At 37.2% G+C, this 18,351-nt stretch overlaps 1 protein-coding gene across 1 annotated transcript in view; it reads right to left on the bottom strand.

The window, feature by feature from the left end:
• Window positions 1–18,351, bottom strand: part of MFSD14B (major facilitator superfamily domain containing 14B) — a 43,426-nt gene that overhangs the window by 4,944 nt on the left and 20,131 nt on the right. Inside the window, exons 3-9 of the mRNA XM_037491845.2 lie at window positions 17,531–17,593; window positions 13,494–13,621; window positions 11,469–11,583; window positions 8,250–8,468; window positions 6,745–6,858; window positions 3,160–3,231; window positions 934–1,046 (exon numbers count right to left, since the gene is read on the bottom strand). Coding sequence (XP_037347742.1) covers window positions 934–1,046; window positions 3,160–3,231; window positions 6,745–6,858; window positions 8,250–8,468; window positions 11,469–11,583; window positions 13,494–13,621; window positions 17,531–17,593 — 824 coding nt within the window. The remainder of the gene's footprint in view (window positions 1–933; window positions 1,047–3,159; window positions 3,232–6,744; window positions 6,859–8,249; window positions 8,469–11,468; window positions 11,584–13,493; window positions 13,622–17,530; window positions 17,594–18,351) is intronic.

Genomic DNA, 18,351 nt, shown 5'->3' with positions numbered 1-18,351 from the left:
TTTCTAGAAATTCCACTTTTTTCTTTGTACTTCTCAAAGGCTCACCTTCATGTGCACTAATGGAAAGAAACAGAGACCTGAGGTTCAGGATGACATCCTGAGACTTCCAAGCCTGCTTCTTTTAGGCCTTTGTCCTTTTCTCGGTGAAAGGAGCTTAAGTGCAAGTGTGCGAAAAGTGAAGCCCCTCCATGGCTTACTACTCATGAGGCCACGATGGCTGACATGCATATCCTTACTGAAAAGGAAAATCCTCAGGCTGACAAAATCTTTTTAATGTGTCATGAGTCTGAATCAGCTCCTGAACTAAAGTTCAGAGGACTCCAATCTTAAAGAACAAGAAAGAGTCAACCACAGACCACTAAAATGTACCTAATTTCTCTAAATTATGTCATCCATTTATTTATTGAAAATAGAGACACTCAGACCATTCTTCCTCTGTTCATGGGAATCTGACGTTGGTAATAACTGCCTCAGGGAACATGTGATTTCAGAACAGACCTTAGTGGTCATCTAACTCAAATGCTTTCTTTAAAGGTTATGTCATTGCACAAGGTCATTCAGCTAAATATGGCTGTGAACCACAATCAGCCCATTTTTTATCCTGGTGTTTTGTTTTTGACTATATGTGATATACTTAAAGAATGAGAAATATTTTTAAAAAGGAGACATAAAACTTTATTGGAGGCTTGGGGGAGAAGGCACACATTCAATTAAGAAACAACTCACTGATAGCCCAATGAGGTGAAGGCAAGTTTTACAGATAATCCTAAACAACCTAACTTCATCCTTCCCCAAAGTAAGTTTAAGAATTTCTGAAATACTGAACACATATAATTGGTTAAATAACCCTTGCTTCCTTCACATTACAATCAACTTGAACACTAAAAGATGCCTCTACTTGTTAGTTCATGAAAATTCACAGGAGATGCTTACCAGGCCTGAGATCCAAAACCGTACCAGGCTAACTGGAACATCTGGAAACCTAAGCCAAGGAGGACAGTATTCTTATTCCCCAATGATCTCATCAAGATGCTAAGAAAGACCGTCTGCAAAGCAAAGAAGAAATCACATGAACACATAGATTTGATGCAAACTCTGTGAGGGAAGCCCCTTAACAATGGCCAGGGACCTCCCAAGGACATACCACTTAACCTGAGACTGTGGAGACCTGTGGTACTGATGGATCCCTACAAAGTTGGCGCTTCAGGGGTTTCCCAACTGACCAGAGGTCAGGGCCTCTGCCTCTTCCCAGAAGCCTGTACATCTCATGCTTTGTTAGTACTTCCCAAAGGTCACTCTAGTAGTTCACCAGTTCTCATGACTGGGGGTGGGGGTGACACACACCTCAGTATCTTTAGAGAAATGCCAATCACTGAACCACCAGTGAACAGCAAATCCATGCTGAACATTTATTTTTATTTTTATTTTTTTAAAGATTAATTTTTTTATGCATATAAGAGCTAGGGTATAGGCCAGAGGTGTGGGGGTGGTGAAGGGATTCACCATAGACAGAGTGGGGAGCAGAACAGGCAGACTGACTGAAATACACTGCTGAAAGGAGCAGCAGACAAGAGAGGAGAGGTCTGCTGTGCCATGTGGGTTATCTCCCTGGCCAGGAATTGAACTTGTGCTGCAGTGGCTGCCAATAGCTTCATAGTGCTAAGAACATTTATAAACTATGTGGGACATGGCGCGCAGACCTCTCCTGCCGCCCGCTGCTCCCCTCAGCAGTGTGCTTCTGTCCTTCTGCCTGTTCTGCTCCCCGCTCTGGCTCTAGTGAATTCTCTCACCCTCCCGCGCTTCTGACTGTACCCAGTGCTTGTATAAATTAAAATAAATAAATAAAGCACAAATGTTTAAAAAAAAAAAAAAATAAATAAATAAACTATGTGGGATTTTGCTGGAGGCTAAGAGTTTCACAAAGTTGGTCTGACATAAACTTGGGTTTAATAATATATACTTTGCTAAAAAACACTTGTGGTGATAGTCTTAAAGGCACAGGGCAAGAGGAGTCTGGACTGACTAATCAGAGTTAATGTAAAAAACAAGCCAAAATATTAAGCAACTTGACAGATTAACAAAATTTAAATTTGTTGATACAGTTCAACAACAAGAAGTAATTAAAAGGCCATTTGCATTGATATATTTCTATGAGCCCTGTCAATTCTAATTTCTGGGCAAAACAGTTCTGTACCCTTCTCATTTCTGACAGTGAGTGAATGTAAGAGAGAGCATAAACCAATGCTCCACTGGCCCACCAAGCTTTGAAGTAGCTGCTTCAGGGAAAGCCTATAGGCAGTGCCACAGGATCGAGTCAGTGGAACTAATTTATTTTTTTTTTAAAGATTTTATTTATTATGCATACAAGAGCTGGGGTACAGGCCAGAGATGTGGGGGTGAGAAGATTCCCTGGAGACAGAGTGGGGAACAGAACAGGCAGACTGACTGAAATACACTTCTGAGGGGAGCAGCGGGCACGAGACAGGAAAGGTCTGCTTGCTCCTTGGCCGGCTGGGGATCGAACTCATGCAGCAGAGGCTACGGATTGCTTCATAGTGTGGTGCTTAAGCCCTTGCGCCACCAGGAGGCCCAGTCAGTGAAACTAATTTAAAGGACACATGCTCTGCCTTTTATGGTCTAATAATATTTATAGTAAATGGGGAAACATTTAATTCTTTTTACTCATTACCTATTTTCTACTGCATTGATTTATATTTCTTTAGTCCTGAGGATAGAAAAAGCTGAAAGTTACTGATTTTTTTTTTTTTGCTTTTCACTTACCCCATATCTCCTTACTTTTCAAAACATTAAAATAATACTGAAACATTCTCCTGATTAATTTTTCAGTATAGTTTTTATTTGCAGAACTGATCCAAAAGAGATCAAAACTGATCTAGAAGAGATTGAAAATTCCTCCAATATCACAATCTCGACATTTTATTAAAAAATGGAGTAGTTCTGACGACTGTATCCATGCCAGTTTTCTGGGTTTGATATGGAACCACTGATATGTTCAATGTTACCATGGTTGGGGAGGGAGTAGGAGTGCAGGTTATTTTCATAAACATCTCTTTTTCTTTGCAGCTTCCTGTGAATCTATGGTTAATTATGTCAGAATGAAAAGGTTAAAAAAAAAAAAAAGAGTAAAATGACACTTACCTGAGCTACAATAGAGAGAATTCCAACCATAGCTATAAAGGCTGCAATTTTAACGGATCCGAAACCTATGATCTGTGGAAATGGAAATAGAACACTTTTGTGATATATATATAATTACAACATATATATATATTATAAAAACAATGAGGAATGTTATGTCCTATTAAAGCCATAGCATAAAAAGAATTGAGGAAAATTTATGACATCTTGACAATGGTACATTAAGGCATGTTGAAAGTTGAACCTATTAACCAGTAACTTACATCTAAATCTGAAATAAGAAATCACTGTAAGCAATCACGACTTAAATATTTTAAAGACAATATTTTCCATTATAGGTTGATGTAGTATTGTCTCATATTATCTCCCCCCACCAGCGAACCAATAGACAAAATGTTATCATTAGAACATGAAGAAAATGATGTGACTTTTGATGCTGCCAATACAGAATGTGCTTATATAAGCAAAGTGAATAGCTCTCAACTTTGGCACAACATGAAAATCATGTGGGCAACAGAGATGGGAAAAGAGAAGACAGAGAAGAGGAAAACAATGAGATGCTGGAATCCGCTTGAGACCAATTAATTCACTCTCTGGGGGTATGGCCCAGGCACAACTATGTTTTAAAAACTTCCCATGGTGATTCTAATAGGCAGCCAAAATTAAGTCTCTTATCCTTAAGAGCAGCTCTGAAGTGTCTAAAACTTTTTAAGTTTAAAAAACAATTTTACCCTCCATGAAATTTCTAAAATTTGGAAAAGGACTACTTTAAAAAATTATACATTCTCATTTCTTGCTACAAGTTACACAACTACTTAATAAAAGAGCCAGAGCTACAACCTCTGGTTCCCAATCCAGTGCTGATGATGTTAACAATAGCCTATTCTTTAATCAAAAGCAATTTAAAAAATTGGAACATGAAGCTGTGGCTTTATTTAGGGGTTATTTTCAGCCTCTGGGATTATTTAAAAGATATTTAAAAATATATTTTTAAAAGTTTTGAAACTGAATTTATTTATTTATTTTTTAAAGAGTCATTTATTTTTATACAAGAACCAGGGTTCAGGCCAGATGTGCGGGAAGGTGAGAGGATTCACCCGAGACACAGTGGGGAACAGAACAGGCATGCCGACTGAAATACACCGCTGAGGGGAGCAGTGGGCGAGACAGGAGAGGGCTGCTGCGCCATTGTGGGTTTCTTCCTGGCTGGCTGGGAATTGAACCCGCGCTGCAGAGGCTGCGCTCAATTGCCTGCGTCACCAGGGAGGCCCGAGACTGAATTTAAACATCATACAATTCACCCAGTTAAGTGTACAATTCCATAGATTCAGTATACTCAGAGCTGGGACAATCATGCCCATGGATCAATATTAGAAGCTCCTGTCACTTTTCTAAGAACATGGTACCCATAAGTGTCCCATTCCCATGGCCTACTCCACTATCCAGCCAGTATAATCTATTTCTTAATATCTACTGACCTATTCTGGGCATTTCAGATGAAAGAAATCATACACTGTGTAAAATCCTGGTTTCTTTTGCTTAGCCCAATGCTTTCAAAGTTCCTCCATGGTCAGTTTTTATTTTTTTTATTTTTTTTTTAAATATTAAATTTTATTTTTATATTCCCCCATACAATTGCAAACGCCCCATTCTGACCCCAATCCTTCCCCTCCCGCCCCCCACCCCCCAAAAAGTGTCTCTGGTTCATAGTTTTTTGTTGATTTTGATTTTCACTTTCTTATATTCATTTTCCTGGTCCCTTATTTAAGTTTTCTAGATTCCTGCTATGAGTGAGACCATCCGGTATTTTTCTTTTTCTTTTTGGCTTATTTCGCTGAGCATGATCCCTTCCAGTGCCATCCATGTTGCTGCAAATTGCATGGTCAGTTTTTATTGCCAAGTAATAATATTCCATCATCAGAAGATAGCACATTTGTGAATTCATTTATCAGGTGATAGACATTTGGATTGTTTCCCTTTTTGGCTATTATGAATAATTTATATGTAACTTTCTGAGTAGACATCTGCGTTAATTTCTCCTGGGTATATATACCTGGGAAGAGATTTGCTGGGAACTCTGTCTTGAACACTTTGAGGAACAGCCAGCTCTCTTCCCCAGTGGCTATACTGTTTTACATTCCCATTCCCACTGGTAGGTACAGGGGTTCCCATATCTGTGTCTTTTTGATCACAGCCATCTTTGCAGGTGTGAGGCTACAGTACGTTACTGTCTTATTTGGCATTTTCTTGATGGCTAACGATGCTAAGCGTTTTTTTCTATGCTGACTGGCCATTTGTGTCTTTCTTGGAGAAGTACCTTCAAAATACTATTTGTCTTTTTTTTCAGTTGGGTTGTCTTTTTACTGTTCACTTGTAAGAGCTGCAGGGATACAAATTGTTTATTATCTGTGTGAAAAGATGAGATAGGATCTTTTACTTTCTTCCTTGAATTTTCTGACTTAATTTTCTGTTACATGCATATTTAATGCACAACTATGAATATGTACATAATTCTCTACATTAAACACATAATCTTACCACTATTCCTCTTAAATCTCCAGCATCCATCCATCAAAAATGAGCAAAACAAAGTTGGAATTGCTTGAAAAAGTGTAACTTATATTATACTCTTATCTGCTCAGGAAAAAAACTGTAAGAATGGTGTATTTAACAAGTCTCCAAATTAGAAGAATATATCTTAGGAAGAGGCCTCTTTGGCTCAAGCAGAATAAAGCAATTTCTTTAAATTGCCTGAAATCAACTGCCTTTTGTGGGTACAAAATAAATGCAATTTAAAAAAAAAAAATCAGAGGTGGAAAAGATTATTTTGCTTATTGCTCATGAGTCATTTTGAAGTCTGTGAATGTTGAGCTGTGGCTACTGAAGATGGTACAGTGGGCTGGCTGCTCTCCAATCAAGGGCAGAGCACTTCTGAAATAAACGACACCTCTTTGTGAAGTTTAATGAGGATTATTTTTTTATTTTAAATTTATTTATTTATTTATTTATTTTTAAAGAGGCACGTATTTTATTTATTTATTTGTTTGTTTATTTGTTTATACATGCACTGGGTACAGTCAGAAGCGCGGGAGGGTGAGAGAATTCACCAGAGCCAGAGCAGGGAGCAGAGCAGGCAGAAGGACCGAAGTACACTGCTGAGGGAAGCAGCGGGCGGCAGGAGAGGTCTGCGCGCCATGTGGGACCCTCCTCGGGTGGCCGGGGAGCAGCCGGGGATCGAACCGGCGCCGCAGAGGCCACGGGGAGCTTTACAACCCAGCGCTCAACCGCTGCGCCACCGGGGAGGCCCTAATGAGGATTATTAAAGACTGAAGACATTATAATAAATTTTGTTTCTGCTAATTCTCAAAAGAAATTTTTTCCACAGTAAGACTTTTGCTCTATTTTAACGTCGTTGCATTAAAGATCTCCTGTTTACTAATTATATATCTCTTAGCACCTCATTGATAATTAGGAGAAAGTTCATGCATTTTTTTTCTCTGCCACGTTTTCCCCCAAATATCTTTAGACAGATCCAAATATTTGATTCCCTTCACATTTCAATGTTACTAGTCACCCACTACCTACCTGCCTGAGATAGAGAAAAAAACTTGAATACTGTCCAGCTTCAGGAAGGTATGAAAGAAACACAGTGATGCAGATCAGTAAAACGGTAGAGTCTTTTCCAACTTTCTTCAGTGACTAGGAATAAGCAGAAAGAGAAACAAAACACATAAAAAGGCAAATAAATAACTGATGTCACTGATATTCTGGGATATTAATTTCATGGTTTTGATCTAATTAGGTGGATAACAAGAGTTGAATGGAAGTAAAAAAGAAGTAACCTTACATGAAATCTTTCATCTTTTCTCCATGGAAGACACAAGTCCTAATTTCAGAGGCATTTGTTTTGAAAGAAACTCTAAACATCCTAGGACTATATGCTGAAAATATACTGCTCTAGAACCTTTTAAGAAAATCTCGTTTCATTCATAAATAATTTCTTTAAAGTCATAAATAAGGGGTTTTCATTACATACAAATTTATTCTTTAAAATGTTGATATTCAATTTGCCTATAAAACTGGTAGACAAGACATGGGGTCAGTGATAAGATTCACTAACCAGTGACAACTTTTTTGAATATTGTAACATTGTCCAAAATCCTTTTTATATTTTCTTCTACACAGGACTGTTTGACTAGACCAAAGACGTATGATATCCCAGGAGTGTGGAGTGCTGCAGTATACCCTAGATCATACCTGCAACCCTCTTATAATTAACAGCAATAGCAGCTCATGTCTATTGAGACCTTGGCTACACAAGACACTAGATGAGCCAATTTACAGTCACTGTAATCACCACAACTACTCTAAAAAGTAAGCCACAGTGGTTCCATTTCACAAAAAAGTTAGTGTGTAACTGGACCACGAGATGACAAGGAGGAGGGAGGCCTGAACCTCCTGAGTCCACTTCTGATCTCCGTTTCTACTTTTTTGCTGTCTGACATCACAGCACCAACAAGAAAGGGCAGGGCTGCAAGGTCTTGTCCTGAGGGGGATTTTTATAAGAAAATTTCTGATAAGTCAGTTTTCTTATTACCTGTATTTTTTTCTAAAAGGTAAACTTGGGGGCTACAAAGCAAAAATCAATTTGTTGGTTATTTTTTTTTCCCTACACATTATTTTCTTGAAGAACAATTTCAAATCAGTTAAGACAGGGGAAGAAGAGAGAAAAGGTACTTTTTCTCAAGATCTTCTCTAGTTGTTAGTGGGATGCCTCCTTGTAACCCCTCCCTGAACAAAACAAATCAGAAGCCATTCAATTTGCAAAACACAAACTCAAAGCCACTGGTCAAAAAGGATGTACATTAACAAGTTAGTAAAATTAGCCAGACCAAATGCATTTATCTTTTTTGAATTTAGGAGAATGAAAATGACCACTTCAGATGATTACTACTTGCAATTAATTTTTTGTTTTTACTGAAGAAAGAAATGAATCAATAGCTGCTGGGATGCAGGAGGCTGCAGAAATAATTCTTTTGTTTGCAGGGATTAGAAAGTTATTCAAAAAGTAAATTTTTGTTTTCATTTACCGCAAAGGGGTCTGCTTGTTTCCAAGAAATCTGAGCTCCCCAGGAGAGTGGTCTCATTTTCTCTGGCAAAGATTCTGGAACAGCTACTAAGATGAAGCAGATGTCCAGAAGAGCCACCACTGTGGCCACCAGCACAACGAGGCTGTCTCCATAATTGGCTGAGAGGTAGGCTCCAATGGCTGGGCTGCTCACCAGACTGGCTGCAAAGGTGGCGGAGACCTATGGAAAACACATTCTCATCTAGGGATCCTCCTGCTGCAGCCACAGACCTGAGGAAAGCAAACTCCCACCCAGCATTTCCACAGGTGCATAACTGCAGGTATCCTCCCCTGGTATTAACAAAATGCATGTGTTGCACACAAATTTTTTTTTAACAATTATTTACGCAAAGGAGAACTGGGGTATAGGCCAGAGGTGCCAGGGGGTGAGAGGATTCACCAGAGACAAAGTGGGGAGCAGAACAGGCAGATCTACTGAAATACACTGCTGATGAGAGCAGAGGGAGAGATAGGAGAGGTCTGCTGCGCCTTATGTTGGTTTGCTCCCTGGCCAGAGATGGAACTCAGGCCGCAGTGGTGATAGTGCTGAGACTGAACCCTTGCACACAAATTCTAAAAATGAAAGAGAACTGAAGCAATTTTATTTTAAGAATTTATTCACAAACTATTAGTTGGGGATGTCCTAGAAAGTGACAAGAATAAAATATAATGATATACAACATTCATTAATTGGGGAATGGGACAGTGGGGAGAAGAATATGGAAAAAATTCCTATAGATGATAAAAATCTACAAATTACTCTGGGACTGTGCTCAATGTTATCTTCCAAAAAACACCACATGTGCACCATTCTGTTATTTGGTGACCATTTCACCAATAGGTGGAGGAGAAGGAAATACCCTTTATAATCTTAGAAAGACAAAAAAAAAAGTAACAACAAAACCAAGAAAGAGTTGTGGAGAGAGGTCAAAGCTTTCCAACAAAGGAGATCCTTTAGCCATGGATTTGTCACCCTTAACTTTTACCTAGTCCTTGTAAATGATCACTGATGCAACTTGAATCCATGTTGATGCTCGTCACACTGCTTTCTAACCAGCTTCTAGAATGCTACTTTTATTAAAAAACCAGAAGCTTAATGGACACATAAAACCAGAATGACTACCTAAAGTATATATATAAGCAGGTTAAACTTCTAATGGATTTTAATAGAAATCACAAACATCATTACGTAACCAACTACCACTGGGTAACTAATGACAATCTTCCTCCATTCATTACCGCCCCCTTTTCCAACTGAATGTAAAAATACACTGTATCTAAAATTACTATTCCAATAAAATACTATGAAATTCAAATTAAGAAAAAGTTTTTTGGGTTGGGGTAGAGGTGTAGAGAATTCCAAGTTGGGAAACAGAAACTCCTGCTCCATATTTCTTGAGCCGCTACTATATACCATAGGGGTAAGAAGACAAAGATTCTGCCTTTCTTCTGCTTCTGGTTTTTCTATATTATCTGAAAAGACCAAGCCAATCACATAACTGCATTATACACTACACTGCAAATAGCAATGGAAGCATTTTGCAGGGTCCTTCAACTTATTCAACAATCTAGGCAGATCATTTTTCTTTTTCCACCTTCTCATTTCACATACAGGAAAGTTCAGAGAAGAGCACAATGCTCTGTATGTCTGTGATATTATGATTTATATGAATATTTATTTTGGTCATTCAGGTCACAAAATTATATTTTATATATACTTAATCTTCATCTATAGGGTCTAGCTCACAGTTGCTAAAGTCTTGGAATTTTCTAAGTGCTGAGAATGTTAAAGGTATCTCTTGTTTATGAGGTGAATTTTGGGGACGTATACAATAATGGGGTGACTGGTTGCCTGGGAATTAAGTCTCAAAGATTAGAGTGTTGGAACTTCCACAACCAACTCCCTCTTCACTACCCTTCCATAGGGGCTGGAGGTTGAGTTCAGCTGCCAAAGGGTTAATCAGTCATGCCTATGTAATGAATAAAGCCTCCATAAAAATCAAAGGAGGTGGCTTCAGGAGAGCTTCTGGGTTAGTTTTAAAGATTTGGAAGAGAAGGGCACACCTGGAGAGGCATGGAAGCTCTGTGTCTCTTTCCTATATCTTACTCTACCCATCTCTTCCATCTGGTCATTCCTGAATAATAACTTTAATAATGTTATCTGTGATCTACTGCCTAAATTGGTTATCTGAGTTCTGTTTTAGTAAATTAACTGAGAAGGGTGGTGTGGGAACCTCCAGTCTATAGCTAGTTTTTCAGAAGTCCAAGTTCCAAAATGCCTGGGGCTTGCTACTGACATGTAAAGTGGAGGAAAGTCTTGGGAGACAGATTGAGCCCTTAGCTTTAGGAATCTGATATCTCTGGGCAGACAGTGTCAGAACTGAGCAGAATTCTTGGACACCAGCAGGGTGTCTTAGAATTGCTTGTTTGTAAGGAGAAATCTATGGACAATGGCTGGAAATTGAGTTGCAGGACACCAACAAACAATGCCCAAAAAGCTTCATACTGGACACAGGTACACACATGCTCACACATCTTTTCCCCACTGAATCTTTTGAGAGTAGCATTCAGCACTGTGACAATCAAAGTTAAAGTGCTTCAGCCTGCTATCTTCTATAGGTCTCTTTTATCCCATACAAACACAATACCAATATCATGCCTAGGAAAATTCGAAATGACTTAAAAAATTATCCAAAAAAAGGTCTCCTGTAACTTATGGTATGCCCTCAATAATACTTGCCAATAAATAAAGGTAGTCCTTTTTCTAACAGTACCATGTGCCTGAGACATACAATACCAACAACAATATAGTAATAACTGACTAACATGGCTGTGGTCCCAACACCTCTCCATTTCAAATTGGGTGCATGCAGACTTCTGATCTTAGCTTCTATTTACTATTTATGTTTCCTTAAGAGATCAGTTAACAAGAAACAAATCAAAGCAACTTTTTAAAAAACTTTGCATCTGATAACTCACAAATTTCTGTCAATCTTCCAATCCAGAGAATAAATTACCTTTATCTTGTTATTTTTAACTTGTTTCCTTTTTTATTTCAATTACTTTAGATTCTCTTGTACATAAGTCAATAGTTGCCACATTTTAAAACTCACTTGCCAGTGAATTTTTAATAGAATGTTAATTATTATTTCTCTAGGTAAAAAAAAATCTAATTTCTTACCCATCCATAAGCAGTACTTCGCTCATGTTCCTGAGTGACATCAGCTACATAGGCAAATATCACAGAGAATGTAACTGAGAAGACTCCAGACACAGAAATCATAGCAAAATACCACCTGTAAAAGGATTATTTTAATTACGGAGAAGAGTACTTATCTATGTATTTTTATAATCAGAGTCAAGACATCATAAAGATTATAAACCAAGAAAGAGATTAAAAATATATAAAATGTATATGTATATTTAAAGACATAAACTTATACTTAAGATGGAGAGTATAAAATTACTATTTTGCCACTGCTCAAAAGGTCTCAGTACATGCAGTTAAAAAAAATGAAAGGGCTGGTTAAGTTAGAGTATTTTTTTTTTTAAATGAACACCTTATTGTTTCATCATCTTTTTTTTTTTTTAAAGATTTTATTTATACAAGAACTGGGGTACAGGCCACAGGTGTGGGACAGTGAGAGAATTCACCAGACAGAGTAGGGAGCAAAACAGGCAGATGGACCAAAGACACTGCTGAGGGGAGTAGCAGGAGCGACAGGAGAGGTCTGCCACACCATGTGGGTTTCTCCCTGGCTGCCTGGCCGGGAATCAAACCCGCACTGTAGAGGACAGTGGACAGCTTCAGAGTGCAGTGCTTAACCCACTGCACCACTGGGGAGGCCCAGTAAAGTTAGAGCAGCCAGCAGAAGAGAAATAATCTATAAATTTGGTAACTTTAGGTAAGGAAAACATACACAGCAAATGATTTTAAAAGCAGAAAGCACAAAAAATATTAATGTAAGACCAAAAATTTTTATCATATGCATAGATGCTTTTAAAAAATCTACTTCAAACAGTAGCAAACAGAACTTCACAGAACAAAAAGTAGGTTTTATCCTAATACATAAGAGAACCTATTAATAAAGTTCATCATATTAATAATCTAAGGAGAAAAATCAAAGAATCAAATGAGTGCAAAAAAGGTCTCACTTCCTTTATAGACACAAAGAAGGTAAGTCCACAATCATCACTAGTTAACATTATTCTTTTGTGAACAAAAAGTTGAAGAGGTAAAATCACTTACAGATGACACTATACCTAGAAAACCATGCAATTAGAAGAACCCACATTATAATTGAACAAAAAGGGTAACATTTATAGGAATAAACAACAAAAAATGTGTAAAATCTAAAAAAAAAATTAAGCCATTAAGAGGACATAAGTCCTAACTCACTGGAAAAGTATGTTCTGTTCACAATACCAACAAGTATTTTATAAAAATTCATCACTTAGTAGAGAATAAAATGATCCATTATGGGTACCCAACTAATTTAAAATGTGACAGATGTTGACATAAAATTCCTATTAGACAATCAAACAAAAATATTTTTACATGAGCTGAAAAGAAAATATATTAATTGCATTAAAACAAAACTAAACTTCCAGTCTAAGGTATGTTCTTCACATAGGAAGGGCATCTCAGCAACAGAATTGTGTCTAAAATACCATCCTCTGAAATGTGGAAAAATCAAGTAAATTACAGCTTAGGTGTAAATCCCAACCCATATTTGGTACTAAATAAAAAACTTCGATTACATGATATTTTCTCCGAATAATTATTTATCAGGAAAAAAATAAAATTAAAATCCATCTTATGATTCAGATCAAGCTCTTAGTCTTACTCTAGTTTACACAAAAGTGACTCTTGCCTCTTGAAATATAAACTATGTTCACTCAGCATCTTAGAGCAAAGAGCTAGCAAAAACAACACATTTGCAAAGTCAACTGAGCCATGATGATGAGTACAGAAATGTCAGTTCCCTCCCAGGACCCCAGCTTCTGTTAACTGACCTCATGGCAACAACAACTCCCCTTATTGATACCTCTTTTTCCTATTTCTCTGACTTAATTTTGTAATGTCTTAATTCCCGTAGGTAAAAATAGGCATGATGGCCTCTGGCCGAGCTGGTGCTCTACAACTGTAGTGTTCACTCATGACCCAAAGCAGACAGTCATGATGGTAGAGGGTGGAGCTACTCACCAAGGGCTGATCCTCATCAGTGGAATTGGGAAGCAGGTGAAAAAGACTGTAACAAGGAGAAAGGGCTTTCTTCCCCACACATCAGACAGAGCGCCTATGAGTGGGGCACTCAGAAAAGAAAGCAGGCCCTGAAGAACAAAAAGGAAGCAAAAGTCAGATTTGTAATATTATCCCCTAGTTACCTGTAATTTTTATCTTTTAATGCATTTATAAATGCTCTAATTAATTTTGCTGGCCCCAAAGTATCATAAAAAAATTCTAACAAAATTTCTAAACATGGCATTAGAAAGGGAAGAAAGAGTAAATGAGCTTGTTTTCTGGGAGAAGTTGGAAAAGAGAATATGGAATATATATGACATAGTTGGTCCTTTAACCCTTTGCACTCCGAACCATTCTGGACATTGGCTACTAATGTCCCCTGAGAGGGGAAAGCGGAGTGCAAAGGGTTAAAATGAGCACACACCAAGCATACGGGAAGAAAGAAGCCTAATCCATTTTAACAACTTATATAGCATATCTATTATGTGCAAAAGCTCTAAGAATCAACTGGTACAACTTAAAACACCCAAATGAATATATACCTTTTTACTCTCAAGGGGTCTATAAATAGCTAATAGGGCCAAACAGAATGAATATGCATATATTAAATATCCATAAGAAAAGGAGATTCTCTAAGTTAAAGTTCTGTCTGCTTGTGAACTTAAGAAGGGAATAATGCAACCTGAACAGAGTTGAGGCTAAGGGGAAGCAAGAGACAGACCACCACACTTAAGCAACAGGAAGTTATGAAACTCCTGTTTACTACATCCCCAATATTTGCCAGTCACTCTGCTGGCTGGTCACTTTCATGGCAATTCCTATTTGACTTCAAGAACTTGTGAGGTAGCCATGGGCGTGCTCCTCAGACCCTGCTGGTGCCACTGTCCTCATTGCCCATGCTCTGTCTGCACACATGGCCACCACACTTACTTATGGACAGCTTTCCAATCCTTCTCATACTTGAATGAGGCTTATTTAACACATTATTTTCTCCCTCAGTACATCATAGCCCTCTTGCACTTAGAAATACTAGACAGCACTTCATAACTACACTTGGGGCCATTTAAAAAATCCCAACAACAAAAGGTACAAAAATACAAAAATGTGACATTAAATAAGTCACAAAAAGGACATGTTTACAGTATGAGACTTGAAACAAAAAGACAGAACATCAGCTTGTTCAACCTCACTTGAGCAACTTAAACAACCCTGTCCACTAACCGTCAGTGAATGACCACAAAACAATGTACTGATTTGAGGATTACAAATAAACTTTGACAGCAGATTTGCAAACATGAAATCTGAGAATAGTCTGAGACTAATCTGAGAAGTCAGGACTATCATACTAAGTTATCACTGCCCAAGTACTAGATAAACAAGATGTGCAGGAGTCCAAGGATGGATAGCCAAATCAACCACAATTAATCACAGTTCCTTAAGCATAATTAGTTTGCCAGTCCAAACTGGTGTTTAAGGTGGCATAATTAATTGGCCATTAATTCTGGCATTGCTTATAGGCCCTTCTAATTTGACAAAATACCTATTTAAGCTATTGTTCAATTAAATGCAATAAACTTTTTAAGCATCTAAAGAATGGACAAAGACAACTGAAGCAACCATGCATGAATTTTATACTTTACATATGAATTTTATACTTTACATACTTTACATAAAAAAGTGTTAAGCATGTTTTTAACACACAAAACTCAAGAATGCTTCACTAAATCAGTTGGGTTAATACTCTTAAAAAGTTTTAAAAATGAATAGTTTTTTGCTTTTTCAAATATAATTAATTTTACAGCTAAATTTGAGGGAGCAATGGCATCAGTGAAGAACAAAATACAGTCAATTAAACTACTAAAAGTTTTCATTTTTTTCATGAAACAACTCACTTTTTGTGACAAATTTCTGTTAATTTGGGATTCATTGCTTCCTAGTAAAAAATTTTACACTGACAGCTTTTGTAAAGAGTCAGCTTACATGCTTCTTTCCCCTTCTGAGATAGCAGTCATTCTCTTATGGTTTTACTTTGAGAGTGCTTTTACGTATTCATCCTTCTATTATAAACATTTTGCAAGTAATGGTTTATCATTTGTCTTTTAATTTTAATGATGGTGGTTTTAATTTACCAAACTTAAAACAGTGATGTGAATTTTTCAATTTTTCCTTTATGAATTCTTTTTCCAAAAAAAAAAAAAAAAAAAGATCCTTCCCCCAACTGTAAGGATGGTCACCAAGATTTCCTTTTAATAGTTTTAGATTTTCACATATCTTTCTAAGCAACATTTACTGAGTATTTAGTACATAAATGTATTGTGCTAATAGTTTTCACATATACTAGGTCATTTAATCCTCATAAACACGCTATAGAAGGTTCTTTTGGGGGTTAAATTATATCACCAAGTTAACGTAGTTAATAAGGTATGGAATAGGATTTTAAAGCCAAAGTAATCTGAAGCCTTTATTAACTCCATTGTACTCACATGTACAGTAAAATATCAACACAGCTGTGCTTAGCTGAGGGTTCTATCACCCATGAAACAACCAATTATTAAAGTACATAATCTTCACTGAAGTTCAACAAATTAAAGTTCAAAAACTGAGTAAGTCTTTGTTCATGCCCTTGAATCAACCAAATACCTTTGTTTTATGCTTTTTATCAGAGTAACACAGTGGCTACCCCTAGGTGCAACTGTGGCATGTCCCTTGGCTATGGGTGTAGACCTACTTGATTTTCTTTTGTAGAATCAGACTAGACCACATTTTATTAACTACTCCACAGATATAAGATAGAGTAACTTCCTCAGAATCTACTTTAAGGATAAATTTGTGTTATAGTTTATCAATGTGCTCTTTATTTCTTATTCTTTTTATCTATACTATTCATAAACTGGTGCTTAAATGACCATAAACCGGATTTTTGATAATATACCTCTTCATCTCTGTAATTATCAAAAACTTCCTATCTCAATCTTTATTTAAATTTCAACACAAACTGCAAAGCATAAATAATTCTTAAACTGTTGAAAAATACACTGGTTAACCAGAGGGAATAGGGAGAAGGAAATAGGGGACAGGACAGTGGCATGTGAGTTTTGGTGGAGGGTCAGAGAAGCATATGCACATATGGGAGTGTGAAAATGTACTCACCAATTATAACAATAGGTAAATGACTGCCAAAAATAAATAAATAAATTGCCCCCTTTTAACAAAGAGGGGCAGGAACACAGCATTATATTTTAACCACTTTTGGTTAAAATATAATTCATAAGCTTTTCTAATAGATATCACATTAAAATTTAAACAATGAAGACTAATTAAGTCAAGTTCAGAAAGTAGAACACCAGCTGTGTCAAGAGACTACAAATTCAACTAAAGACTATGGCAAAAAACCAAAAACAAAACCCCAAACAAAACAGTAACACTCATCCATTTTATTCTGTTGATAGGAAGAGCAGCTAAAGGTCCACATATGAACTGCTATATACATGTTAGTAGAAATGAAGTATTGCTGTTACTAGTAAACCATTTTATGCCTTATGGATTTGAGTCGAAGTTTATGTTGACTTTGGTAATCCAGCTAAAAATTTAGTTAGGTCTCCAAAACAAATAGTAACCAACTCCCTAAGTGTCATTTAAACTTCCAGAGTTACACTACCAAGGATTCTTGGCTTTAGTTCATTGTGAACCACACAAAAAATGTTTTTTTTTTTTTTTGTTTGTTTTTTTTAAAGATTTATTTATACAAGCACTGGGTACAGTCAGAAGTGCGGGAGGGTGAAAGAATTCACCAGAGCCAGAGCAGGGAGCAGAACAGGCAGACTGACAAAGTACACTGCTGAGGGGAGCAGCAGGCAGCAGGAGAGGTCTGCACACCATGTGGGACCCTTGCCCGGCAGCCAGGGATCGAACCGGCGCACAGAGGCTGCGGGTAGCTTCGCAACCCAGCGCTCAACCGCTACGCCATCGGGGAGGCCCCACACAAAAAATGTTCTTACCTTTACACCTTGAATGAGACCATTCATGAGGAAAGTGTGTTGAGGAAATGTTTCATGCAGAACCTACAAAAGCAAACAAATGTCAAAATAATTAAAAAAACAAATTAAAAGGAAGACTTCTGCCTGTGGTACTGGCAGACTAGGTAAGAAGATTCATGTAATGAAAAGTTTTAAAAAATCAGTAACACATGAAAAAAATTTCGGAAAAGCATGTAAAAGTAACAAACAGTGAGGCCGAAATTTAAACAGGTCCAAAACCTAAAAGGTACGCCCAATACTCAAACCCCTTATTCATAATGCTTTCATTACAAAAAAGCATTTGCAGCAAAATTAAATCATTGATCGGCTACTCACAAAACCACCAACAATTTTGAGCAATTACTGCAAAGGGTCATACAAACTCAAATATGGGCCTGCAACCCAGCTTCACGTCACCTTGGTACTTAAGGAAATCCTAGCCTTAAATCTGGAGTATAATGGTTCCAAACTGGTAATTCCAAATGTCTAGTAGAAAAAAATGTTTGCAAATATGCAAGCATGCACATACACAATACATACACACTGCTACTTTTCTCCACTTCCACCTAGAAGTCCAGTGATATGACAAAAGAAATATGAAACTAAATTTACGGCATTCCTGGAAAGCTACGAATAGCAAGATACTTTTGGACAATCTGTACAAATGAGAAGAGGAATAACAAAACCTAAGAGTTGAATAGACAGTAAGATATGAATGTGAAAAAGAAGATCTTCAAAGAAGCCAATTTTCCAAAATCCAGGAGAAAAAAAACAGAAAACAAACTTGAACATCCTAAGGAGTA

Source organism: Talpa occidentalis, unplaced genomic scaffold, assembly GCF_014898055.3.
Source record: "Talpa occidentalis isolate TD23 unplaced genomic scaffold, MPIMG_talOcc4v2.1 talOcc4.7, whole genome shotgun sequence".
In the NCBI taxonomy this organism is placed as follows: Eukaryota; Metazoa; Chordata; class Mammalia; order Eulipotyphla; family Talpidae; genus Talpa; species Talpa occidentalis.
The sequence above is the reverse complement of the archived record's forward strand: the minus strand, read 5'-3'. Positions and strand labels throughout refer to the sequence as shown.